A 27,159-nucleotide genomic window follows, 5' to 3' on the forward strand; every position below is an offset into this window, starting at 1 on the left:
GTAGCCACCTGGGGGGTCTTGAGCTTGCCTTGACCCCTAGCATGTTAAGTAGCTCTTTAACGGGGAGGTTCTTTTCAGAATTCTGTCCAAATTCACACTTGATTGTCAGGATTGCTGTGGTCCAACCAGCAAACCATAGCAGGTAATTTCTGGGGTGAAAGTCTTGCTGTTTATCACATGGGAGACCCACACTCTCTCCCTGTATCTTAGAAACCTGTATGTGCAGGGCCTGGGGCCCCCACTACTCCAGAGATATTGTTGGGGGGGTCTCTCCTCTCCTTCAAAACAAATCCTAAAGTATTGTTCAACCAGCAGTTACCATCCCCCTTCTCAGAAGACTCATCTTTTCCTTCAATGCTAGAAATATTTGGGGTGTGAAACCTTCACCAACTGCCTTGAGCACTGGGGCAAGCAGGCTTCACGTGTCTTTTTCAGTTATCCGTCCTTCCTTCCTTCCTCTCTTTCTTTTTCATTCACTCTCTTTTTTGGATCTCTCTCTTTTCTTTTTCTTTTTTTTCTTTTCTTTTCTTTTTTTTTTTTTTTTTTTTGCTGGCTGACATTCTCAGTAAGGGTCCTTCCTCACTATCGGATTGATTCCTGTGTAGCCTTTTCGGGGGGAGAACAGGAGAAGAGGTCATTTAACCTAATTTGGTTTAAGCCTCAGGGTGGCCTAGAATCCTTACAGCTAGAATTCTCCATCTGCTCTCAGGCAGTTCTGCACCCAGCCCCATCTGTCTTCCCTAGGATGTAAGGCTGAGTTTGGGCATCAAAGCATATATATAAATATATATATATATATATATATATAAAACTGTATCACTGTTTTAACAAGTTTGTGTTTTATCTGTGGAGTGACTTCCCTTCCATTCAGAGTAGTCCTACCCAGCCACCCCCTCAGCCTTTGGACTCCTGCCTCCTAAAAGCAGAGCTGTCTGGTTGGCTCACCCTGTACCCCTGAAACCAACACAACAGTGCAAATCAACTGTACTTCAAGAAAGGAAGGAAGGAAGAAAGGAGTAGTATATAAAATAACTTCCAGGAGTTCCTACTGTGGCACAGTGGGTTAAGAATCCCAATGTAGCGGAGGTGCACGTTCCATCCCTGGCTCCGCACGGTGGGTTAAAGGATCAAGCATTGGGGAGTTCCCGTCGTAGCTCAGTGGTTAACGAATCAGACTAGGAACCATGAAGTTGTGGGTTCGACCCTGGCCTCACTCAGTGGGTTGGGGATCCGGCGTTGCCGTGAGCTGTGGTGTAGGTTGCAGATGCAGCTTGGATTTGGTGTTGCTGTAGCTGTGATGTAGGCCAGCAGCTCTAGCTCTGATTAGACCCCTAGGCTGGGAACCTCCATATGCCGCAAGGTGCAGCCCTGGAAATGACAAAAAGACAAAAAAAAAAAAAAAAGGATCAAGCATTGGGACAGCTGTGGCAGAGGTCTCAGGTTTGATCCCTGGCCCAGGAATTTCCATGTGTAATGGATGTGGCCATTAAAAACAAAAACAAAAACAAAATCAAACAAACTTCCAGGGTTTGAATCTGAGTAACCTGGGAGAATGATAGCATAATTAATGGAATAGGGCAATTATAAGGCTAAGTGACTTAAAAAAGAAAAAGGAGTATGTACATTTGTTTTTGTGCATGCTAAATTTGAGGTGGAGTTGGACACCTCAGTAATGATATTCATGAGGCAGTGGTTGTTAGGGGACATTTTAGACTGGTATTTGCCAGAGGGCATAGGAAATCCATATTTTGCTCTTACGACTTTTTCTTCCCTTTTTGATAATTTAAAAAATTGATACAATAAATAATAATAATAAATTGATGTATAATTGGTATATAGCATTATATTGGTTTCAGGTTTTCAATGTGATTTGGTATTCATATGTATTGTATTCATGTACAGTATTCATGTATTCATATGTACAGTAAGTCTTATCTGTCATGTGGTTCCAATTTTTTTTTTCTTATGATGAGAACTTTTAAGGTCTGTTATCTTAGCAACTTTCAAATATGCAGTACAGTATTAACTATAGTCACCGTGTTATACACTGTAAGAGTTTTCTTTTTCTGTTCCCTCCCTCAAAACTAAATTCCATTTGCTTAGAGTGCAAATTATCACTGTGCTTCAATAAAACTTGTAAATTATACCTCAGTAAAACTTAAGAAAAAAATTCCATTTGCTCTTCCAAACTCAGTTCACATGATTGTTTACTCTGTCTCGCCAAAATAAGCCCTCTGAGCTCTTTTTGATGGGTCTTTATGGCACCTCCAGCATTCTACTCTCTGGTATCCTAATTTTCCCAATGCTCCCAGATTATCCCTTGAGTGCAAGGAACATTGTACACATGTCTCTGTGGTGCACAGCACTGTGGACAGTGCTGGGGACTCAATGTTTAAGTATGCTTATTTGAGCTTGTTCCTTTCTTCAGCTGGTATCACTGCTTAGAGGAATACAGATTGTTCTTAGAGCTTTAAAGAGATAAGTTGATGCACAAAAAGGACCTTTATATCATGGCTAATAAAAAGTTTGTTTTTGTGCATCAACTTGCCTCTTTAAAGCTCTAAGACCATCTTCCAGGGCTTCCATTTCAGAATTTAACCAGTAAGTGTGTTTATCCTGTCCACGCTCTTAGTGTGTTTCTCCCCCTTTGCTTCTTTCTTTTCAGTTACAGGGTTATGTCATTTTTCTTAAACCACAGAGACTCTTCTCTGTAGACCATTTGATCTCTGGTTCCACTTTCGATTTCTGAGGTTCACTGCCAAGCTATGCAGGAGTAGTCTGTTAAGAATATACTTTTTTGGGAGTTCCTGTCGTGGCTCAGGGGTTTACGAATCCAACTAGGAACCATGAGGTTGTGGGTTCGATCCCTGGCCTCGCTCCCTGGCCTTGCTCAGTTGGTTAGGGATCTGGCGTTGCCGTGAGCTGTGGTTCAGGTTGCAGATGCAGCTTGGATCCCGCGTTGCTGTGGCTCTGGTGTAGGCCAGCGGCAACAGCTCCAATTAGACCCCTATCCTGGGAACATCCATATGCTGTGGGTGCGGACCTGAAAAAGACAAAAAGACAAAAAAAAAAAAAAAAAAAAAAAAAAGAATATGCTTTTTTGAGAGCCTCGGTCTGTCATAAGAATAGCTTGAAAACCGTCATTCCTTAAACTGACCAGACCTTTGCCCAAATGGAAACTCATTTACCACTTTCTTACCTGTTTGTTCAGAGAACCCTGAAAGGGTTCACTGTGTTTGCCCTCCATTGAGCATTTTCCTGCTGAAAGTGTTTAGAGTCATTCATACATGTGGCCCTCTCCTCGGTCAGCCTCCCCCTCAGATTGGCCGTGAAAAAGCTGAGTTCACGCCTCACACCCACCATGGAAAAGACCACTCTGTTTACAGTCTCCTTCCAGAAAATGTGTGTTTATCCCTACTTCTGTTTCCTGGTCCTAATCCAGACCTCTGTTCAAGATAAATATTCTACTGGCTTCACACAGTTTCATCCTCATAAAAACGAGTGACCAGATAGATACCTGTGTACTAATGCACTTCATACAGGAAAAGTGTTAACGGCAGGTGAGACTCGGATTAATAAAGGAGTGCTTGATTTGGTTTCTCATGGTCAGAGATTAAGAAAACAAGCCACCTACATTTACTAGTGCATGAGTTATATATGCTTCCAGCTTCAGGAGGCTCTCAGACATCTGTCCCTCCCATTTGAATTTTGTGAATATCAGACTTTTTTTCATTTTAAAAACTTTTATTGAAGTATAGTTGATTTCCAAGGTTGTGATCATTTCTTCTCTACAACGAAGTGATTCAGTCATACATGTGCTCACATCCATTCTCTTTCAGATTCTTTCCCACATAGATTAGCACAGGATATTGGGTAGAATCTTATACAGCAGGTCCCCACTGGCCAGTCATTGTAGATACCTCAGTGTGCATATGCCAATCCCAAACCCCCAGTCCATTCCTCTCTACTTTGGTAACTGTAAGTTTTTCAAAGTCTATGAGTCTGTTTTTGTTCTGTAGATAAGTTCATTTGTATTCTTTTTAAGATTCCACGTATAAGTGATATCATATGATGTTTGTCTTTTACTGTCTGACTAACCTCACTTAGTGTGATCATCTCTAGGTGCATCCATATTGCTGCAAATGGCATTATTTCATTCCTTACTGCTAATATTCCATTGTATATATGTACCAAGTCTCCCCCTCCTCCCCCACTTCTTCTTTTTTTCTTTCTTGGCTGTAGTGTTACCGGGTCACGGTAACTTAATCAGACCTTAACCACAGTTGTGACCTGCCCTGCGGCTTCAGCAACACCGGATCCTTAACCCACTCTGCCTGGCGGGGGATCAAACTTGCATCCCAGTGCTCCAGAGACCCCCCCCCCCCAATCCCTTTGTGCTACAGCGGGAACTTCTGTACCACATCTTTTTTATCCATTCATCTGTCAGTGGACATTTAGGTTGCTCCTTTGTCTTGCCTGTTGTGAGTAGTGCTGCTGTGAACATTGGGGTGCCTGTATCTTTTCAAATTAGGGTTTTCTGCAGATAAGTGCCCAGGAGTGGATATCAGGTGGTTTTTTAAATTTATTTTATTTTTTTTTTAGGGCTGCACCTGTGGCGTACGGAAGTTCCTAGGCTAGAGGTTGAATCAGAGTTGTAGCTGCTGGCCAATGCCACAGCCAGGGCAATGCCAGACCGGGCAGCCTCTGCGACCTACACCTCATGGCAATGCTGTGATCGGCTCACTGCAATACTGGATCCTTAACCTACTGAGCAAGGCCAGGGATAGAACTCTCTTCCTCATGGATACTAGTGGGGATTGTTACCACTGAGCCACACAGGAACTCCTGGGTATCAGCTTTGAAATCAGCAGGCCAACTAGTACTTGAGAGTATTTATTCCATGGTGGCTGTCCCCACACAATGATGAGAGTTGACACTTTTTATTTCCCAGAGAACACAGCTTAGTTTGGGAAGAGGCCCGGAGAGTCACCCTCTGCAGCCTTTGTTCCGTGAGAGTCGTGCTCCCTGTTTTTCAGAAAAGCAATGACAAGTTAATGGGCATCAGGGGTATTGCAATTTTGATCTCTTGGCCTTTCTTTCGTCTCTGGACTGTTTTGCAAGTTCCTCTTCAGGATGCCATACCCTTAATTTGCCACTTTAATCAACTCTGAGGAGGTGGTTTCTTATGAGGTGTGGGGACAGGGGACACCAGAGAAAAGATCATTTTCTGAGTATTGCTTCTCAAGGCTTAAAGGTTTCTTTTCATCCCTTGCTGTGTGATTTGACTTCCACATCTGAGCCAGAAGCACCTGTGTCTCTGCGTGGCCGCTGCCATCTCCCAGAAGGGGTGTCTGGGGGTGGGGAGGCCATCGGGAGTGGAGGGTCTTGGCCTTAGATGTTGTCAAGAAAGGTAGGAATATGCTTGTCCCCACCAAGAGTGCCGTTGGCCAGAGGTCCTCTTAATTAATCCTTTGTTTTCCTTGGCAAAGACAGAGAAAGACTTTTTTTTTTTTTTTTTTTTTTTTTTTTTTTTTTTTGTCTTTTTGCCATTTCTTGGGCCACTCCCGCGGCATATGGAGGTTACCAGGCTAGGGGTCCATTTGGAGCTGTAGCCACTGGCCTACGCCAGAGCCACAGCAATGCCAGATCCGAGCTGTGTCTGCAACCTACACCACAGCTCACAGAAATGCTGGATCCTTAATCCACTGATTGAGGCCATGGATTGAACCTGCATCTTCATGTATGCTAGTCAGATTTGTTTCTGCTGAGCCATGACAGGAACTCCAAGAAAGACTTCTTTAGTCTGAGAAATATAGTGGTGATGCTTTCAAAGTAGAAACAAATCATGTTGGAGGTTTAGAATGCTGATGTCAGGACTCACATTGTGACATAATCCAATTTTCTGCACTGTGTTCTTTTCTAAGAATTGTGAGAGGCAGATGAGTCCAGGTTATGTGTGCTGCCAGGTGTTCAAGACCAGCATTTCAGAGAAAGCATAATTGATAAGATGGACTAACTGTAATAGTTCATATTTACATGATTTTACTTTGCAAAGTAGTTCCATCTGTTTCATAGACGAGGAAATGGCTCCCTGGCCAAGGAACTAGTTGCTGGGCAGGTGGAGAGGGATCTAGGAGCCAGATCTCTTTGTCCTTACATCGAGCCTGTTGCCACCCCTGCAAATGTGGCCAGCTCCCTGGTTTTGCCCTCATTAAACATTTTTATGCATTTGTAGCTAAAATGCATTTTATATTTTTTGATTATCCTAAATCTGTGTGTTGCTGAACATGTGTGTGACCTGTGCTTGTTTCTGGTCTTGAGGTGCTCAGACCTGTAACTGACGATTCAGGATCAGAGTCCTCCACCTGGCTGGGCTGGTCTTATTTCTCTTCCCCCAGCCCCCCTCCCCTCCCAGTCAGAGTGAACCTGCCTCGGTTCCTCAAATGCTTGTGAGTGTTCCCTTTGTAATTGTCAGTGTTCCCTTTGTAACAGTCTCTCTGCCTAGAGCCGGCCCCTCCCTCCACCTCTAACCCTTGGGCTCTTGGGGGTGGGAGCGGTTGTAGGCTCCAGAACCAGACATCAGCTCTGCAGCCCTGACACCCTCAGCTCACGGCTGGCGATCCTGCCTGTGCTGTGCTCCTGTGTTCCTGCCAGTGTGGCTATGAGGCTTAAGTGGGTGTGCTTTTGCAGAGCGGGAACAGTGCCTGGTACATGGTAAGTGCTCTGACCACTGGTGGCGCCCCAGCCCCCAAGGGACTGGCTGGCCCTGTTCTGCCTCCCACTCATCACAGGGCTTAGCGCCCATCCCGCTGGATTGTAGCTGCCTGTGCCTACAGGGTTGGGTTGACCTGCCACATCTGTGTGTTCATGTTGTGTAGGCATTCAGCAAACGTGAGAAGAAGGAATGAATGAGCAAAGGCCTGCTAGCTCTCAGGGTAAGCTCAGTGTCTTGGATCTCAGCTTTGCTTCCCTTTTGTGAGGATCTTCTTAGCCTTTATTTGGGGCTTTTTATGGGAAGAGGGGTAATAGAAAGGTCCATCTTCTGGTTTGGCCTGGGCTCTTTGTGGGAGCTGCTGGGGTGGTGACACATCGTTGCCTCGTGCATGCCTCCCCTGGGAAGAGGTGGTGGGCACAGAGGGCCCCTGGAAAATGTGCTGTGTCCTCTGAGCAGAGCGCGAGGTGGGCTCCACGTGGTGCTGGCTAGACTCGAGAGGAGCACCGGGTCAGAGCTGACCTTGTGCTCTAAACTCGTGCTCAGAAATTCCCGGAGTCCAGCTTCTCTCACAGTCAGGTGTGCTCTGGCCATGATGCAGCCCCCGAAGCCACCCAACTTTAGTCAAGAATAAAAACAGTCTAAAAGGAAAGGTCATGCAGGAGTTGAATAGTTGCTGGCTAGAAGTGAGCAGAAGCCTTTTCTGCTCCAGGGGTGGTGGTGATCTGGCTTGGTCCTGGCAGTTTCCCCACTTGGTGGGGGGATGTTCTCAGTGAGAATGATGCCTTTCTTGGGGTGGGGGGAGGAGAAGGGGCTTGCTGGGCTGCTGTGACTCTTGTGTTCAAAGCCATCAGAGGGTGGTACACCTAGAAGGGTGAGCCTAGTGATTAGGTGCTGTGAAATCTATTGGATTTTCAAGGGGCAGTAGTGGACAGCAAAGACACCTCCCAACTAGACTTTCAGGGGGGTGGAGTTTGACAGACAGACTCTGCATGTGAACTTGCTCCTGCCTTCCTCCATCTCCTCTCCCCATAGAGGAGTGGTGATAATAAGACTTTGTGAGAGGACCATGGCCAGCCACTGTCCCAGGCACTTCCCACATGGAGTTGTCCTGTGTGGACTCACTGCTGACAGCTTGTTTATATGGTGGCCTCTTTCTTTCCAAAGAAAGCAGGGTGGGACGTGTGGCAGTTACGAGCGCGTGCAGTTACGAGTGCGTGTGTACAGTGTCCCACCCTTTCTTCTTAGCTGTGTGGTTTGGAGCCACGTACTTCCTGTCTCGATTTTTTTTTTTTTTTTTTTTTGTCTTTGTAGGGCTGCACCCAAGCCACATGGAGGTTCGCAGGCTAGGGGTCTAATTGGAGCTGTAGCTGCCAGCCTACACCACAGCCACTGCCATGCTGGATCCTTAACCCACTGAGTGAGGCCAGGGATCGAACCTGCCACCTCGTGGTTCCTAGTTGAATTAGTTTCCTCTGCGCCATGATGGGAACTCCCTATCTTGGTTTTTTTGATGTGTAGATGGAACCTGAGTCCAGGCTGGTTGAGGTGGTGTGCGTGCAGTAGTGCTGCCCCCATTGTGTGACCTTTGGTTGTGAGGGGTGTCCCAGGAAGTGGACAAAACCACAGAACATGTCCACTGTGGCCCTGCTGGGGAGTTCCTGGGGGGCCTTTAGTAGCGTGTCTGCCAATAGGCTCGCAGACTTTCCCCGACCCTGGCCACCTCATCAGAGAGGAAGAAATGGGAACCACGTGTCTCTCACACCTCACCCCCCTGCTGCCAGACCCTGTGCTACTTCACATTCCTGCACTTTCGGCTGCGCCTCCTTCATAACTGCTTGGAGCCATCTCTGCCCTGCACCCCTGCCCTCAGAACCCCTGCAGAGCAGGACTAGGGTGTGTGTGTGAGTGTGTCTGTTGTGAGAGTGTGTATCTGTATTTGTGTATCTGTGTGTGTGTGTCTGTATATGAGTGTGTGTGTGTCTGTGTGTCTGTGTGAGAGAGTGTGTATGTGTGAGAGAGAGAGAGAGTGTGTGTGTGTGTGTGTGTGTGTGTGTGTGTGTGAGAAACAGCAGGCTCTTGCCACTCGGAAGTCATGTTCATATAGTTAAGATGTTCAAGGAGTTATTCTGTTACAAAGAACAGTTAGTTCAGGTATTTAACAGAATAAGGGTTATAGCATAGGTTGACCTTATTTTTGTAGGATGCCCAGGTACTCTGACTGCCCTTTATAACAATGCCTCTGATGAACTTATAGGACCCCATACATTAAATCTTCATTCGAAAGCATCTCTTGACTGTTTGCTGTATTCCAGGTACAGTGACTTGTTAGGATCTAAGGATGAGTGGGGTACATCGCTGTGCTTGAATAGGTCAGTTCATGAAGGTTTATGCCATACTGTTATGTTGTGACACATGTGGTAGGAATTAACATGGTGCCAAAAGCTAGAGGCAAGGAGGCCTTCCACAAGTTCCTGATAAACGTTTTTGTCAAACAACTAAGGTCTCTAAGCTTGATAGATGCCTTTATTTTTTCAAGTCTCTTTTTTAAAACTTTTTTATTTTTAAGTCTTTTATTTTTTCATTTGGTGGGTCAGATACTGTGTGTGTGTGTGTGTGTGTGTGTGTGTGTGTTATTTTGACATATGTACTCATAATTCTTTCTGTTCTTATTGTCCTTCCATCTTATTTGCCAATGATTTTCTAGAAGTAAAAGCCAGGGTGTCATGACTGGAATGTGTTCACGAGTTCTCTGCAGACCTACCTCAGTGGGCTCCATGGGGTGGAAAGGGTGAAGGTGAGCCTTGGGGTTGGGGGGCAGGTAGTGGATGAGTGCGTGGTATTTTCTGACCAGACTGTGGTTTCTCCCCAGACTCTGAAACGGTGTAACTTCCAATCCCCTCTCTAACTTTATTTTTCTTTTTAGTGCCCCCAGATACTCCAGGCTTTAGATATTTCTTCTGAATTGAGAATCCTTAAGGGGTTTTCATGTTGGTGTGTTTGTGATACTAGGAATCTCATGGTTCAGATGCAAGGAATTTTTTGGAATATCAGGGCTTTCCATCAACTTCCAAAGCACAGGACCACCCAACCCTGACTGACCATACACATGACCCTCTGGTTTCATTTCCCTGTGCCCTCTCTGTGGTGTGGAGTAGACCATGGATGCTGTGTAAGCCTGTCATCTTCTGAGCACCATGTGCCGCGGAGAGAGAGGCTGCAAGTGGGTGAAAGGTTGGGAGGGGCGTCTGGTGGAGCTGTGTTTCCAAGTAGAACAGGACATTGAGGCTCAGACAGCAGCGTCTTTTGTCTTTTTCTTTTACTGAAGAGGCAGACTTTCCCATAGAGGGGTTACAGATGGACGTGGGGAGGCTCTGGTTAACAGGCGTTCCTCAAGAGCCTGCGGCCATCCCCACCTTGCTGGTCCCAGGAACATGTGGAGGACTAGACACAAGCTGCTTTTCTGGAGCTCACAGTTGAGTGGAGGAAACAGTCACAAAATCCCTGACAGGTCCTAAGTGCATTCACTTCTCATCACCCGTAGATTCCACATGTGCCAGCTTCCTACTCAACAAAATTTGTTTAACCTTCAGACCAGTGCTTGTGCCAGTTCTGTGATCATTCAGGGACACGGTCAGGTTGGCAGAATCCTGCAGCCACCCTGTGTGCCTTCCTAGTTGAGGTCAGACTGGGCAGTGCCCTGCCTTTCCTATGGGCTCTGCTGCTGATAGGTGCCTGTTTTTGCGGACTATTGGATATTGAGGTGGATTTTTTCTTTGCATTTGTGTGCGTTGTGTTGGTGATTTTCTGTTTGAAGTGCCCCAGAGCTCAGTGCTGGTGTCCTGGGCAGGGGATATGCCTGATGGAGATGCGTCAGCTGAGGTTCAGGCAGGTGTGAGTGATGGTGCTTCAGGAGGTGAGCTCAAAGCTAATGAGGCAACAGTGCATAGTAAATAGCAGAAACACAAAACAAGGCTAAGTGCTAAACCCTTGTTGAAAATCTTGTGGCCAGAGGCTTACAGGAACCTAACCCTCTATTTCCCCTAAAGGCAGTGGTTCATTACTCATTGGTTGGGTTTTGGTGGAGCTTGTCTGGAACAGGCACTGCAGATGACTGGCCACCCACACCTGGATGGCTGTGCGGCCTCAGCAGCCTGAAGGAGGGGGTGGAAAATGAGCATGTGATCCTGGCATGAGTTTCGAGGTTGTCCCAGCTGAAGGACTGAAGAGGCAGGGAATCAAAACAATATCTCTGTAGAGTTGAAGGATAAAGAAGTAAAGGCCGAGGGGGCTGGGTACAGGGAGACACCGGAAGATGGCGTAGCTTGAGGACAGGCCTGGAGGGACAGACAGCTGTAAGGACAGGGGCCACGGGCACAGGCATTCTAAGAACAGCAGTGGGGCCAGAGCCTCTGATCACAGCAGTGCTGAGCTCCGGGCAGGGATATGTGGGTTGGAGGCTCCAGGTTGCAGCACCCACTTGTGCAGCCATGCACACGTTCCCAGAGATTCCAAGCGCCCCGAGCTGTGATGGGGAAACTCAGAAGTTCAGGTGTGGACACAGTGTAAAGAGGCCTCTGAAGGTGTTAGATGATAGACCGGGTTCTCGACACCACGTGCTGCTCAGGTTTGCAAGCCTACCCCCCGCCCCCCTTGCACCACGGAAGGACCAGAGCAAGAAGCAGCTGGGCTTGTTTATGAATTTGGGAGGAGCGGGGAGGGAAGTGAGTGGTCAAGATGCCACAAATGGAGTAGGTCCCAGAAGCTCTGTCTTCCGCAGAGTGGGGCGCACTTCTGGTTTCCCTGGTCTGGGATTGGAGGCTGGTAGCCATGGGCACTGTGGTCAGCCCCTCTCGGTTCTCCCTGTGTGGGCTGGGAGGCGAGCCTGCTTCCTCTCTGTGCGCTTAGAGGCTGGGTTCACAAGCCTGGGTGTCAGGTCCAGCCTTCCCCATGTTCCCACAGCCTGGGGCAGGTTCATGTCTTTGCCCAGAGTTTGGAGATGGAGGTGAGGCAGCTGGTACACGTGACCACCCTGAAATCCTTCACAGGTGTCCAGCGCCACGAGCTGATTCGGTGCCACCAGCCATGTGGGGCTGCTCTGAACGGAGATGTGCTCTCAGTGCAAAATTCACCCTGGATTCCAAAGCCAGTGTCAGTTGTTAACATTCCTTTCATCCATTTCATTTTGCTTTTTTAAATGTGAGTACTAGAACATTTTACATGGTGTGTAACTCACAATACATTTCTGCTGGACAGTGTTTCATTGCCTCCTTTGAGTTTCTAGGGAATAATTTGAAAATACCATTAGATGGTGCCACTTCTAAAGACTAAATTCTTGGGCTCCGCTTGTTTGTAATTATGTAGAAGTTGCTGGTGTACCTGAATGTAGCTTTTGTAAACATAAGAAGTGCTGGGGTGAATACAAAAAAATCTCCTGCTAAGGAAATTTTCTTCCTGAGAAGCGTGTTCTGTTTGTTCATTTGCTTTGTTTTGCAAACATTCTTCTGTAATTCTGTATTAAAGTCAGCATTCCTAGTAGTTGTACTGGATGGACTATAACCGAAATCTTTAAGAACTGATAGGAAGATTAACGTTACCCTGTGTTTTGGACTCATTAAATACAGTCAGATTTTTTCATGTGTAATTATTTTTCAAAGGCACATTTGGATCTTTGTCCCCTTGAGCCAGAGTGTAATGAGGTTTTGTTGTCCCCGAGAGAGTGCCCATTTCCAGAACCTAGGTGAACAGCTCTCTGTGAGGCAGCCTTAGTAAATATGACAGAAAAGAGGTGATTTCTAACTTCAGAACCACTTCCTAAGTGCCTTCTCTCTGCTCAGTATTAGGTTGGCTACACAAGCCACACACAAAAGAATTTGAAGTTGTGTATTCATACCCTCAAGAAGTTCATGATCTCGTTTAGAAGTTCGTAAGGGACACCCTAACATTCTGAGATATGTGATGGAGAGGGATGCATACCGTACAGTAGCAGCAAGAGTGTTAAAATCTAAAAACACAGATTCAAGGTTACCTTGAGTAAGCATATTTGGGCATGTGTTATTTTACGGAGATAGTGCATGGCTAGCAGCTGACCTGGTCCTACACCGTGACTCTTGCCATGAGTGAGACATGGGGACTGTCAGTCAAGGTTCAGCCAGGGTGAGGGGGGTAAGGGGGGTGGAGGGGGAAGGGTTACAGCCTGGTTACAGGAGAAATTCTGGGCCCCTGAAAACAGAGACTCCTTTGGAGGCACTGTCCATGAGTCTGTTCTGTCTCATTATAGGTGTTGAAGCATCTTCAGGAAAAAGGTCCTTGTGGGATGTGTTTTCTGGATAGATGGCCCTTGGTTTGGGTCCTGAAAGACTTGGAGGATTTGACTTGGAGAGTTAGATGAAGGGTATGTTAGGGGGGTGGTTGCTGTGATCGAAGGGACATAGGAGGTGGAGAAGGAATTGATCAGAGGAAGAAAGAATGCCTTATGTTAATTGGAAAGCTAATCATTTCATAGATTGAATTTTCTAGCTGTTGCACTAATTTGTTGTAGAGTTTATTGTTCCTAAGGGATTCTGCCGTGAGTCTGTTGTCGAAAGCTTAATTGCCTGGAACTTCCAGTGAATTATGGTGGGGGTGGGGAGGTTGACTGACTTTCTTAGATAAAATTATTATTTGCCAGATGTCATTGTGGCCAGAGTTATTTATCTTGGCTTCATGTTGTGTAAATACAGTGTAGTCATCTCCGAGCTTAGCTGCTCAAGCAGGACAGTGGGGGCTTTTGGACAGTAGGGTGTATGAAGTAAAACGTCACATCTGTTTTGAGCCATGCAGGTTCTCGGGGGACCTTCACGTGCTCAGGGTAAGCATTTTGACCACCTTCTAGATAGGTGGGCTGTCACCATCAACATTTATTTCCCAGCGAAGAAACACAGGCTCAGAGAGTCACTTGGCCAGTGACTGACTGGCTGGAACTGGACACAGCCCTTTGCCTCGCAGACCAGGCTTCCTCCCCTGGTGTGACCGCTCTCAGCAGGCACTGCTGACCATGACTGCTGTCCAGCTGCTGGTGCCTCCCGAGGTCCCAGTCCTCAGCCTTGTCATGAGGACCTGACTCAGAGAAATGAGTGTGCTGATTCACAGCTGAGCATCCTCTCTGGGCCTCTCATCTCCTGGCTTTCTCTGCTCATTGAGGGGTTGGTGATGGTGTTCTATCTTGTTCCAAGCAGCCTCCTTGTTCTTTGTGGCTGACAGAGCTCTCAGAGCACTTGAAGTGTCTTTCTCATTTGATTTGCCAGTGATAAACTGATAAGAGAAGCTTTGAATTTTAGCTCTTAGGGGAGAATCGCTCTTGTTGCCTGTCAATCCAGATGGGAAGACAGGAGAGAATCATCTTCTGTCACTAAGTTAACTCTGACCCTGACCTTAGTCGATTTCCTTAAATAGCTCTTATTAACTTTATTCTGCTGTGCACGTTGACTGTTCCATTGAATGGATTCGTAGCATGCCAGGAATGAGTGGGATGCCAGGAAGCTGTTGGTTAGTCCTGGCAAAGTGGAAGGCTTGGACTAAGTGTAGCTGTGGAGATTGTGATGTGGCTGCCACGTCTCCTTGAGGGGTTGGGGGTGGGGGTGGGGGCGATCAGGAGGGAGCCAGGAGCATCACATACTTCAGGTAAGACTTCTTCCCCTCCCTGGCTTCCGTGTCCCCAGTGATGAGGGAGGAGCAGGCCTGAGTTCTCTGGGTACTTCTCAGAAGATCTTTCTCTCCTCTCCCACTCTGCAACACTGACAGCCCCAACCCACAATCACACACAATCACACACCCCTTGAGACTGTGAACACACCAATTCCATTTTCCTCTGTATCATCAGCATCCTGACCAGAGCCTGGCACATCCATATTTGCAACAGTGAATGAATGGAGTCCTACATCTTGAGATAGCATTTTTTTTTTTTTTTTTGTCTTTTTAGGGCCACACCTATGGCATATGGAAGTTCCTAGGCTAGAGGTTGAATTGGAGTTGCAGCTGCCGGCCTGTGCCACAGCCACAGCAACACCAGATCCAAGCTGCATCTGCAACCTACACTGCACCCTGCAGCAATGCCGGATCCTTAACCACATCCTCATAGATACTAGTCAGGTTCTTAACCTGCTGAGCTACAACAGGAACTCCTAGATTGCATATATTAAAAGGCAAGGTCATACATTACTCTGTAAAACAAATGAGATATCTTTATAAATTGTAGAAGAGTGTCAAATGCTTTTTATTTTGTTTAATCTTATTTGATGGGTTATTGAATTACATCATGTATTAATTAATAACTCCTAGTAATTCCAAAATTATCGCAGTGGCTATCATCATTACAATAATAGTAGTTGTTTATGTGATACCATTTACAGTAATTTGATTCAATTATTTATTCCTCTGTGAGATAGATAGTTATGTGTTGAAAATTATATGTTTAAAATTATAAATGCTTAAAAATGTTTTTTAGGAGTTTCCTCTGTGGCGCACTGGGTTAAGAATATGACTGCAGTGGCTTGGGTGGCTGTGACAATGTGGGTTTGATCCCTGGCCAGGCGCAGTGGGTTAAAGGATCCAGCATTGCTGCAGCTGTGGCATAGGTCGGTCGCAGCTGCAGCTCAGATTCAGTCCCTGGGCCTAGCAAGTTTCATATGCCATGCATGAGGCCATTAAGAAAAAAAAGTTTTTAAAAATGTTGTAAATGTAAGAGAAAGGGAGAAGAAAAGCCCTTTTCATGACTAAACTCTTCTCCAGGAAGATCAGAGACCAGTCTAGTGTGGGACACAGGTGTGTAGTGTAAATGCATGGAAGGAGGCCTAAGCAGAGGTGCAAAATGATGGGAAGGTTACTGCAGGGTTCTGGACGCTCTGCCAAGGGGGCTAGAGCTTCTGCTGTGGCTTGGGGATGTGAGCTGCTGTATCTCAATGTTGACAGCACTTTAGAACTGGACTTTGCCTGTATGGCTCTGTGCTGTGCTCTGAGCAATCCAGGCTGCTTCCACTGCAGAGCATCAATAGAGCAGTGTAATTACATTACAGCTGCGTGTCCAAGTGGAAGGGAGGTAGAGATAGCAGAGGGTCCCCTACTAGGTGTTTTTTGGAAGCTTGCTTCTCATGAGTTACACAGTTTTGGTAAAAATTATGGCAGTTTTGATGGGGAGCCTGAGAACCCTGAAAACTGGCAGTCCTCAGAGCTGCTTTCAAACAGCTGGGTTGAACAGGCATTTCTATGGCTACCCTTCAAGGCAGCTTCTACTTTGCTGTGTGACTGTTTGTACCCATCTCATGCTCTGGGGAGAGTGATTCCAGAACCTATGGCCCCAACCTCTTCTGCAGACCTGGCCTGCTGATGCTTTTACTAAGGTCCGCATGCTAGTGGCAGCTTGGTGTGAAAGCAGAGTTAAACTTTAAAGATTGTGTAATATGTTGTCGCTTATATGTTTCTAACTTTTGGAAGTTTTAAAAATAACTGTGTGGTTGGGAAGCTTGAAAAGCAATAATGTGTGGTGGTTGTTAATTTCAGAGAAACAGAGGGATGGGCTGTAAAAATCACAGGGAAAAAGTACACTGTAGATTGAGGTCTGATATTGGACCTTGAAAAAAAAAGTTTTTACCTAAATTGCTGGTTATCTAGTTGATTTCAGAAAGAGTGAATCATTTCACAGAGACAAAAAGACACACAGTGGCCTTTCTTGTGGGTGGAGGGTTACACTGCAGAGCCTCCAGCCTGGCGCTAGTGGGCCTGGCCTGGCCACCTCTTTTCATAAAGTTTGGATGCAGAGTAGTTAAAGCCACAGTTTTACCGTAATCCTCCTCCTCTGAGCCTCCTTTTCACTAAGTAGGGAATCTCCTAGAGTCTTATCTTTCTTTTCCTTATCTCTGTGTCTTTAGCATCCTGTACTTGGTGAGATAGATAGCTTTTGAATAGCACTTTTTTTTTTCTTTCTTTCTTTCTTTCTTTTTTTTTTTTTTATGGCCACACCCGAGGCATATGGAAGTTCCTGGGCTAGGGGTTGAATCCAAGCCACAGCTGTGGCAATGCTGGATCCTTTAACACACTGCACTGGACTGGGGAATTGAACTCATGCCTCTGCAGCAACCACAGCAACTTGAGCTGCTGTAGTCAGATTTCTTAAGCCACTGCAACATAGCAGAGACTCCCTGAATACCACTTTTTAATTTTTAAAAAAATCCTCTTTTGGCTGCATCTGCAGCAGACTCCCAGGCCAGGGATAGAACCCGAGTCACAGCAGTGACCCAAGCCACTGCAGTGACAACGCTGGATCTTTAACCTACTGACCCACCAGGGAACTCCTGAATAGCACTTAAAAAAAATGTCGCGTGTAGCTTAAAAATCCTCTTATTGTTATGTGTGTTGTACTGTTGCCAGGTACAAAGCTGAGTCTCCAAATAAAGGGAAATTGGGGAGTTTTGTTTTTAGTTAAATGTTTTAAGAATCTGTAGCTGCAGCTCTGTGCTTTTGCTCGCTTATATAATTTTTTTTTTTTTTTTTTTTTTGTCTTTTGTCTTTTGTTGTTGTTGTTGTTGTTGCTATTTCTTGGGCCGCTCCCGCGGCATATGGAGGTTCCCAGGCTAGGGGTTGAATTGGAGCTGTAGCCACCGGCCTATGCCAGAGCCACAACAACTCAGGATCCGAGCCGCGTCTGCAACCTACACCACAGCTCACCGCAACGCCAGATCGTTAACCCACTGAGCAAGGGCAGGGACCGAACCCACAACCTCATGGTTCCTAGTCGGATTCGTTAACCACTGCGCCACGACAGGAACTCCTCGCTTATATAAATATTAATGACAGCGATCACATGGAAGGAAAAATAGTGTGACTAGAATCACACTCTTGGAGGATGAGTGCTTTGCTTTTCCTTTCAGCCTTCTGCAATTGTTTTGGCTCTGACAATTCCCTTACAGTGGAGCCTGGAGAATTATTGTAGAATTAAGAAGTCAAGTGATCATTACTGGTTTGACCCCAAGAATTTTTTTTTTTTTTTTTTTTTTTCTTTTTAGGGACCTCACCTGCGACATATGGAAGTTCCCAGGCTAGGGGTCGAATCAGAGCTGTAGCCATGGCTTACACCACAGCCACAACAATGCCGGATCCGAGCTGCATCTGTGACCTATACCACAGCTCATGGCAACACCAGATCCTTAACCCACTGATCGAGGCCAGGGATTGAACCTGCAACCTCATGTCCTAGTCGGGTTCGTTGACCGCTGAGCCATGACGGGAACTCAGGCAGCAAGAACTTTTTAAAGAAGTTTTACTCATTGTTTGTAAATAATCCATAGCTATTGTTGAAAAATGGAAAATAGAGAATAATAAAAGGATGGAGTTCCCATTGTGGCTCAGTGGAAACAAATCTGACTAGGAACCATGAGGTTGCGGATTCAATCCCTGGCCTTGCTCAGTAGGTTAAGGATCCAGTGTTGCCATGAGCTGTGGCATAGGTCATAGACGTGGCTTGGATCTGGCATTGCTGTGGCTGTGGTGTAGGCCGGCAGCTGTAGCTCCAATTAGACCCCTAGCCTGGGAACCTCCATATGCCACAGGTGCAGCCCTAAAAAGTGAAAAAAAAAAATTTTTTTTTAAAGAAAATAACAAAAGGAAAACCTTTCTGAGTCTCAGCTACTCAAAGACGTTCTGCTATTTCTAGTTCTTTTTTCTACATTTGGTTTTTAGAAAGTCCACTAGTTGTTATAGTGCATACACCACTTACTATCCTGTTGTTTTTATTTGGCTTTAACATAAGAATTTTCCTGTTTCATAGGCTTCATGAAGAGATGACACTGGTGCTTTTCAGTCATGGGTGGCCTTACCTGTGCTGGGTGCCCAGTGATTTGTTCTTCAAAATCTGGGGATCTGGGAATGGAAAAATAATCTGGATCATAATCAGAACCTGCAGATCATCCCAAATTTTCATGTAGCTTTTATTTGAATCTGAAAGCTAAATTATCTCTCAGATGGTTTCCCTTCTTAGGTCAAAGCAGTAATGTTGGTTGATTTATTGTCTGTCTGTCTGTCTGTCTGTCTGTCTGTCTGTCTATCTATCTATCTTTTCAGGGCTGCAACCGAGACATATGGAAGTTCCCGGGCTAGGGGTCGAATCAGAGCTATAGCTTCCATCCTACCACAGCCGTAGCAGCACAGGGTCTGAGCTGCATCTGTGACCTACACCACAGCTCATGGCAATGCCACATCCCCAACCCACTGAGCAAGACCAGGGATGGAACCTGCATCCTCCTGGATACTGGTCGGGTTTGTTACCACTGAGCCACGATGGGAACTCCCTTTGTACATTTAATCTAACTGTGGATGGATCAAAAAACCCCTCTGCCTGGGAGTAAGACCCCCCTGGGGCATGGCCTTGGTGGGGTCAGGGGAGGAGGGTGGAGCAGGGCATCGGCAGAGAGGGGCAGGGTTCATGGCCGGGTGTCCCCTGGGAGACCTGGTCACCCATGCATGGTACCAGACCTCAGCCCCGGAGGACTGAGACTTGTCCCTGGCCTGGGGTTCTAGGTGCAGCAGAGAGCCAGGGGCTTAGGTGATGAGTCAGTGACACCAGCTGCCTCCTCCTCCACCTCCTCCCCTCAGATGGCACCTCTGCCAGAGCACACAGGGCAGGTGGCGTGGCTCCCTGTCACTGGCGAGGATGCCTCAGGTCCCTGCCCACACTGGACTAGTTCCTTGGCCTGTCTGTGCCCCCTTCTCCCCACTGATTAGATAATTCAGTGCTTCCTACTCCCTGAAACCAAGGAAACGCAGCTTGACCCTGGTCCATAGAGTGAGGCTTGATGACCCTGCCAGTTGTTCTCTGTCCCACAGGGCTGCGTGCTGCCCAGTTTCCTGAGCTCCATCTGCATTTGGTCCGGGGTAAGGCTCAGTGTGAGGAGCCCTCTGTGATCATGTTTCTGAAGAGCCGAGTCTGCTGGCATGGTCTTCCTCCTGCTTGTCTTCAGAGCCTACTGCCTGGAGCGAGCTTTCTCACCCCTAACCTGTGTCCACTTTCTGCAGCCTGGCAGGGGCCATTGTTTAGATTCATATGGAATTAGAATCTATAGACAGAAATGTGCCTGCTGCCTGCTCACAGCACCAGTGCCCAGATCAGGAGACAGTTTACCAGCATCCATAACTTTGTGTGTTCCCCCGGAAGGGACCACGCTGGAAAAGTCCCAGGGAGGGAGGCTTGCCGTCAGTCGCCCCTGCTTTGGGAGAGGCATGAGGGAAGGAGAGAGTTACCCCCATCAGAGGACCCTGAAGCCTGCCACCCCCTCCTCCCCATATATTCTCTCCTTTTCTTCATTAAGGTAATGCAGATAGGCAGGGGAAGGTTCATTACCTGAATGATTAGACTGGACATTGAAGGGAACTGTTAGGCCTTCATTTTTCCTCTCTTCAGATCCACTTCTTGGTTGTAGCTTTTTCATTAAATTTTTATTACACACAGTGATCACTGTGTTTTTGTCACCTGAAGAGTGAGCAGTCTGGGGTGCAGACATGCACAAATACTTAAAACTTTCCAAACTTTAATTCTGCTGACTCTGAGTCAGGCCTGGGGATGGATTTTTTAAGGATGCAGAAATGCATGAATACTTACTGGGAACCTTGCCTGACTTTAATTCTCCCTGCTCTGAGTCAGGCCTGGAGATGGCGTTTTCCTCAGACTCTGGATTTGAGGTGGGTGCTCTGGGATGTTGCATTGGAAAGGCTAGAGAGGCTCCAGGCAGAGTGGGAGCCAGCATTCTGGTTGATGAGAGATCTTGGTCAGGGGCAGAGGAAAGGGACTGGTGTGTCTTGAGTCCCGGCCGCCCTCCTCATATGCCCTAAGTGGTACTTACTCCTGCTGTTCTTGGGGACCGCTTGGTCCCATCTGGGAAGGGGAGCAAGGCAGATGCAGCCTAAAAACCTGACACAGGAGCCTCCCTAGCTGATGTGGGCCCCATGGAGTCGCACTCTGTTCTGCTCCCATCCTCTGCTCCAGCGCCTGATTAAGTGCGCCTGTGCCTGTAGGCATCTGTGGGGCAGTTGTGGCACGTACAGCATGTGTACAGGTGCAGGTGGATGTGAGTACCCAGCGGGTGACCGAGGACACTTTCTCCAGTGTGTGCGTGTGCGCTGACCGTGTGGGGAGATGGGAGCTCTTCCACGAGGAGGGTTACAAGGAGGGCCCAGCATGAATGCTCACATGGGTAGTGCTCGCTGCTTAGTGGCAGGGTACCCAGCATGGTAATGAGGGATGAACACCTCCAAGAGAGAATGCTTCCACAGACAGACGAGGAGATACAGGAAGAGGGAGGTTGGGTTGAAGTTGGGAGCAGATTTGAAGTACCAAAGGTCTAAATGTGCCTTCTCTTAGCAACTCCATGTGCTGCTCTCATGTCTCATGAGATGGTTGTGATATTATTATTCCTGGTTCTTCCATTTTCTGATGACAGTTTAAAACTCCCATTTCAATATAAGGAAGTTTATGGCAGTTCCCATTGTGGCTCAGCAGAAACGAATCTGACTAGTATCCATTAGGATGTAGGTTTGATCCTTGGCCTCACTTAGTGGGTTAAGGATCTAGCGTTGCCATGAGCTGTGGTGTAGGAAGACACGGCTCGAATCCTGCGTGGCTGTGGCTGTGGCGTAGGCCGACAGCTGTAGTTCCAATTCAGTCACTAGACTGGGAACCTCCATATGCTGTAGATGTGGCCCTAAAAAAGCAATAAGTAAGTAAGTAAACGGAAGTTAAGAGCCATACGGAGGCATCCCTTTTAAGTACAGTGCTTGTGGTGTTGATGTACATTTCTGCTTTATTACATCTGATCAGATTCTGAAGTGTGGAATTCAGGGTTACTAAGGGGAGAACAGAGGAAACTTTCAATGTTAAAATACCAGGAGTTAATGTCGAATGTAGTAAAAGATGGTAAAGCTTCTAAGGGAACTTTTGCTGCAGTAGAGAAGGGAGTGTGTGTGTACGTGCGTGCATAAGCACCCTCTGGTCAGAATACACCTACCCTTAAGGCACACGGCTTGTTGTAAGTGGGTTCACATCCTAGTTTTAATGTAAATATTTGGTGGTGTTACACCAATCAAAAAGTCAGGGTTAAGACCTGCATGACGAAGAAAGTGAATGTCAAGACCCTATTTTATCTTCAAAGAATGTATGATCTGGTGAGGATCATAAGACAGGTCCACTTCTCTATTGCAAAGCAATTATGTGCTAAGTGTAAGAGTATGTTTTTAAAACATCCTGACAGAATTCAAGCCTAGGTCATCTTCACAGGGAACATGGGATTTTCACTATGGAAGTGGTTTTCCATCAGATGGTTCCCAGGCTGGAAGCAGCAGCGTTACGGGGAACATGGGATTTTCACTATGGAAGTGGTTTTCCATCAGCTGGTTCCCAGGCTGGAAGCAGCAGCGTCCTGGGAACTTGTAAGATTCACATTCTCAGATTCCACCCGAAACTGCTAAACCAGAAATGAGGCGGGGTTGGGGGAGGCAGTGGTTGGCCGGCACTGGGTGTTGGTGAGACTGTAGAGTTTGAGCACCACTGCTAAGCGAATGGAGGCTGAGAGGTGTGTAGGGAGAAACAGTGACTGGTACAGAAATGAAAAGCACTGGTCCCTAAAATACAGGGCAAGTCTTGCTGCAAAACTGCAAGGGACCTCCAGTTCCTTATCTTCTTCCTCATCTTTGAACATTAGGTAAAGGCTGAGTGAGGTGTTGGGGTTCCCTGTGCCATTCAGCTTAGTTCCTGTTTAAGGGAATTTTTTTCCCAGTGCAGTTGGATCCTTATTTCATCCAAATGTCCTTTGTAACCACACTGTCATTTTCATCTCTTATTAATGTGATTGTTTAAAATGTTTGCATCTTTTGCATAGGAGATACAATTTGTATTTTTATAATGGTGTTTGAACCCTCTGGGAAATATAAAATATTGGAATGATTGAACAACTTTGGGGCAACTGCTAGGTAAGTGTACGTACAGAATACATGTTTAGAAAGGGTTTCTGTCCTTTCATCAAGTCCTAGACAAATATGTTTTAGAGATTGAAGTTTTAAAAGTGAAGTTCATCTTTTTATGCATGAAAAGTGGAATGTGTTCCCCCAGTGCTTCCTCGGCATATTTTATAAAACCTCGTTGCTTGGGCATTTTTAAAGGTCTTACCCCGTGAAGACTGAACTGTGTTTTCGTTTCTGCTGTGATTTTATTTTAGTTTTATTTTTGTTAGAGCCAGATCCACGGCATATGGAAGTTCCCGAGCTAGGGGTCGAATCAGAGCTGCAACAACATAGGATCCAAGCTGCGTCTGTGGCCTACACCACAGCTCACGGCCACACCAGATACTTAACCCCTGAGCAAGGCCAGGGAACAAACCCACATTCTCACGGGTACTAGTCAGGTTCGTTACCACTGAGCCATGATGGGAACTCTCTCTCCTGTGATTTTAGATGAGGCAAGCCCCAGGTGAGTTAGAGAATGGACCTGGGGCCTAGCTGGGGCCACCTGTCAGGTTGGGCATGATGGAGAAGGGGCTCTGCTTCCAGCGTCTGCTTGCTGGGCTTCCTGGGGTGAGATGGCCTTGGCAGAGAACTTGCCTGGGTGCTCTTGCGAAAAAGAGAAAGTGAATTTCTAGACAGTTCAGAGGAAAAAGAGGAACCCAAGATCACACCATGGCTGTGATGTTAAGTCTTAAGCCCAAAATGTGTCCTCTCCCTGGAAAATGTAGGTGTGTCGCTGACTTTATCTCTCACAGGAGGGTGTAGTTAAGATCTTCTTTGGGTTTGTTACAGAGGAACTTTATGGTCACATACATAGTAAAGTCCTAAGGTAACTGAGGCCTCTGCTGCAACACCATTAGATCTTCCTGCCTGTGCAGAGCAAATTATAGCTGGCTGCTGTGAATAAGGTTACACTTATAACCTCCTGAAATTTGTCAATGAAGAATTAACCCAGAATCCAGAAAGAAGTGGAAATTTTATTCTCACCAGCCCGAGGATTATCACCCAGGAGACAGTCATTCCCAAGGTTCTGAGGCTGCTCTGCCATTAGAAGGAGGACGTGGTTCTTGAAGGTTATCCGTCAGATGACAATCCAAATGTTCATGTGCAGAGTTAGTGGGTCGCCCAGGCCCCTTGCAGGATTAGGATGTCTGGTCAGTGCAGATGCACAGCACACACCATAGGGGAGGGAGGGTGCCCACACGGCAGAGGAAAATTTTATGTTTAGATTTTTTTCTTGTCTTGCCACAAAATATGAATTTTATTTCATCAAACTAAAAACCCAGCCAAGAGTTCATCAGGTTTTAGGGGTCTGTTAATACTCTCTTCAGCCAGATTTGAGGATGACCAGAGGAAAATGAATGGGGATGGTCCCTTGTAGTTTTTGTATCAAGACTTGACCTGTGTTTTAGGGATCTGTACTTTCTATTTCTTCTAAAAGAAAGATTATTTTTTCCATGACTTCACACTACTATGGAAGAATCATACTGGTATTTATATCAATATATATCATATAAAATATATAAACTGTAAATACATGTCTAAAGCATATAATCATAATACAAAATATGGCTTATATAAAGTCATTGAAATATGTGATATATCAATATATAGCATAGATATATATCATATTGATATGTAATTTTTTTTTTTTTTTTTTTGCTATTTCTTGGGCCGTTCCTGCGGCATATGGAGGTTCCCAGGCTAGGGGTCTAATCGGAGCTGTAGCCTCCGGCCTACGCCAGAGCCACAGCAACGCAGGATCCGAGCCGCGTCTGCGACCTACACCACAGCTCACGGCAACGCCGGATCGTTAACCCACTGAGCAAGGGCAGGGACCGAACCCGCAACCTCATGGTTCCTAGTCGGATTCGTTAACCACTGCGCCACGACGGGAACTCCTGATATGTAATTTTATAGTAGTAGTCTCAATTTACAGATGCAGTTTGTTCATGTCAGAGGTCAAAGTTGAACTTCTTTTGTTCTTGGGTTCTCGTAGTTCAGGGCCCTCTCAGCTTGAATATTCTTAGGAATTAAGAAACTGGTGCAAGAGTTTTGAGGGTTTATTATTTATCATTATTATTTAATTTATATTCATTTATGTTTAATATCATTTATTTTTTTTTCTTACATATATATTAAATTATACGTGGCTGTTAAAGCAGGGATGCCCCCCTCTCCCACGTCACCTCCTGTACATTAAGCCCCACATTGCTCCATTGCCACTAACCCTCTTTCACTTGCTCTGGGTAGAATTTTGCAAGGTTGCAGAGCGAGGCCTGTCAGCTGACACTTACTCACTAGAGGGCCATCCAGAGGGTGGCCAATGTCAGAACAACCTTACAGCTGAAGGCAGATCACTGCATTTTGCCCAGAGCATATACATGAGCCATAAGAGTGGGTCTTGTGATCAATTAATTGGCCACTGCATAATTTCCTACGAGGCCATGGACAAGTGAGTCAGCCTGAGCTGCTCAACCTGTTGAGGGTTTTCTCTTCTGCTAATCCAGCACAGAGCCGGGGACAAAAGTAGGAAGCAGGACTTGGACTTGTCTGTTTATAGTATAGAGTGTGTTTTAGAATGTGATGGATGTATCTGACTTCATAAATCATGGGCGGGCTTCATTTACTTAACAAATGAATGTTGCTTTAAAAAAAAAATCTTTGAAAGAGGAAATAGTAGGCTCCTGCCTAGAAGCTTGTCTTCACCTACAGCATCTATGTCCGGAGTGCCGGGATCTTTTTGGACAGGTGATCCCTGCGGGAGCCCCTCCAGCCATGGGGCCAAGTCCATGTTGATGGTCAAAGTGACCCAGAAGAGGGTTGACCTACAGAGGAGATGTGTGGTGGCTCGGCCAAGACCAAGACCCAGCCCAGGGGCTGGCGGGACTCTGCTGGACATGTGTGTGATGGGAGGACTTGCCAGGCGCTTCCATGTGCGAGGATCCAAAAGCATGCCAGGATGCGGGGGGGACCCGGTCCCATGGAACCTGGTGGCAGGTTTGAGACTTCACTTCTATCTCAGTATCTCAGAAAAATTCCTGTTTAACTCACTGCACACCACAGAGACAACATTGTGTTGATCTGAAACTTGTGTTTCCAAACTGCTTCCGAATAGGAGTCAGGGAGTGGCTGGTGGTGCAAAGACAAGTCCTCTCCTTTATTGGAGAAGTAGAGGCCTGGACGTATTTTGGTGGCTGTTTCCATTCTACTGCCCGTGTGCTTTTTTCTCAACTTTCCGTTGCCCTCATATGAGCCACCTGTAGGCAGCAGGTACATCCTGTCTTGCATGGAGGCTTGGGCATCACTGTTGACAGTGTCATTGCGAGAGAGGTGTAGTCCTGAAGGACTGCCATGTGATGGATGGGGTGCAGGCTGGGGGTCCTCACTTCTCAGTCTGGATGGGGGCACTGGGCACTTCTGGCTGGAGATCCAGGCAGGGTGGGGGGCGGGGGGCAGCCCAGCCATCCTCTTCTGGAAAGTCCTTTTCCTGGGAAGGAAGGCTTTGGGATGAACCAGTGTTAGTAATGCAGCTCATCAAAAGAGTCACATCATACTTGCTGTGTCCCTTTAGTTTGCTTTATTTCCTTCATTTTGGAAGAGTTCATTAATTTTGGTAGTAGTAGCTCTTAACTGAAACATTACTTGTTAAGAATTTTAGTGCTTATCAGTGAAACAGAAAAGTCCTTTGAGAACTGGATTTCATTTCAAAATCTTACATAGATTATGTAAGGTGAGCCAAAGAGTAAGCTCTGATTCTCATGATTAGTGTAAACCTAAGTTTCTCCATTTGCTTAAATGTCATTACTTTCTTCCTTATAGAAGTTTTTTTTCAAAATTAACCTGACTTGTAAACTGTTAATCTCATAAATGTGTTTCTTGGCTGGTTAACAAATAATCAGGATGTGATTATTCTGTCATGTAAAAGTCATAGTATTTTCTCAATGGGAAATTAATAAAGCGGTGTATAAGCACCCCGGAGAGCGGAGAGCGGAAAGTTAGGGAGAAGTGTGGAAGTCATGTGCTCTCCACTCAATTACAGACACGTATTGAGGGTTCGGATAAGAATTTCACTTTTGGAGTTCCCATTGTGGCTCAGCAGATTAAGGACCCAAAGTAGTATCTGTGAGAATGTGGATTCAGGATTCAATCCCTGACTTTACTCAGTGGGTTTAAGGATCTGGAATTGGCACAAGCTGCAGTGTAGCTTGCATGTGCAGCTCAGATCTGGTGTTGCTGTGTCTGTGGTGTCAGCTGGCAGCTGCAGCTCCAATTTGACCCTAGCTGGGGAACTTCCATGTGCCAAGGGTGTGGCTGTGAGGAAAAAAAAAAAGAATTTCACTTTTATACTGTCTGCGTCTGTTTCTTATCTAGACTGGGTGAGTGGTGTAATAATAGGAGAGAGTGGTGGGTTGACACCCAGTTGT

At 46.3% G+C, this 27,159-nt stretch overlaps 1 protein-coding gene across 5 annotated transcripts in view; it reads left to right on the plus strand.

The window, feature by feature from the left end:
- FNIP2 (folliculin interacting protein 2) overlaps positions 1–27,159 on the plus strand; it is a 135,728-nt gene that overhangs the window by 14,407 nt on the left and 94,162 nt on the right. Inside the window, exon 1 of one of the 5 annotated variants that reach the window (XM_084972177.1) lies at positions 25,481–25,732. The exons of the other annotated variants lie outside the window; for them this stretch is intronic. Coding sequence (XP_084828303.1) covers positions 25,572–25,732 — 161 coding nt within the window. The 5' untranslated portion in view covers positions 25,481–25,571. Of the gene's footprint in view, positions 1–25,480; positions 25,733–27,159 lie in introns of those variants that run through there. 5 annotated transcript variants of the gene reach the window in all.

Source organism: Sus scrofa, chromosome 8, assembly GCF_054392235.1.
Source record: "Sus scrofa isolate SSC_HxYL_T2T_F1_AM1 chromosome 8, Sscrofa_HxYL_maternal_Yorkshire_Landrace_v2.0, whole genome shotgun sequence".
Lineage (NCBI taxonomy): Eukaryota > Metazoa > Chordata > Mammalia > Artiodactyla > Suidae > Sus > Sus scrofa.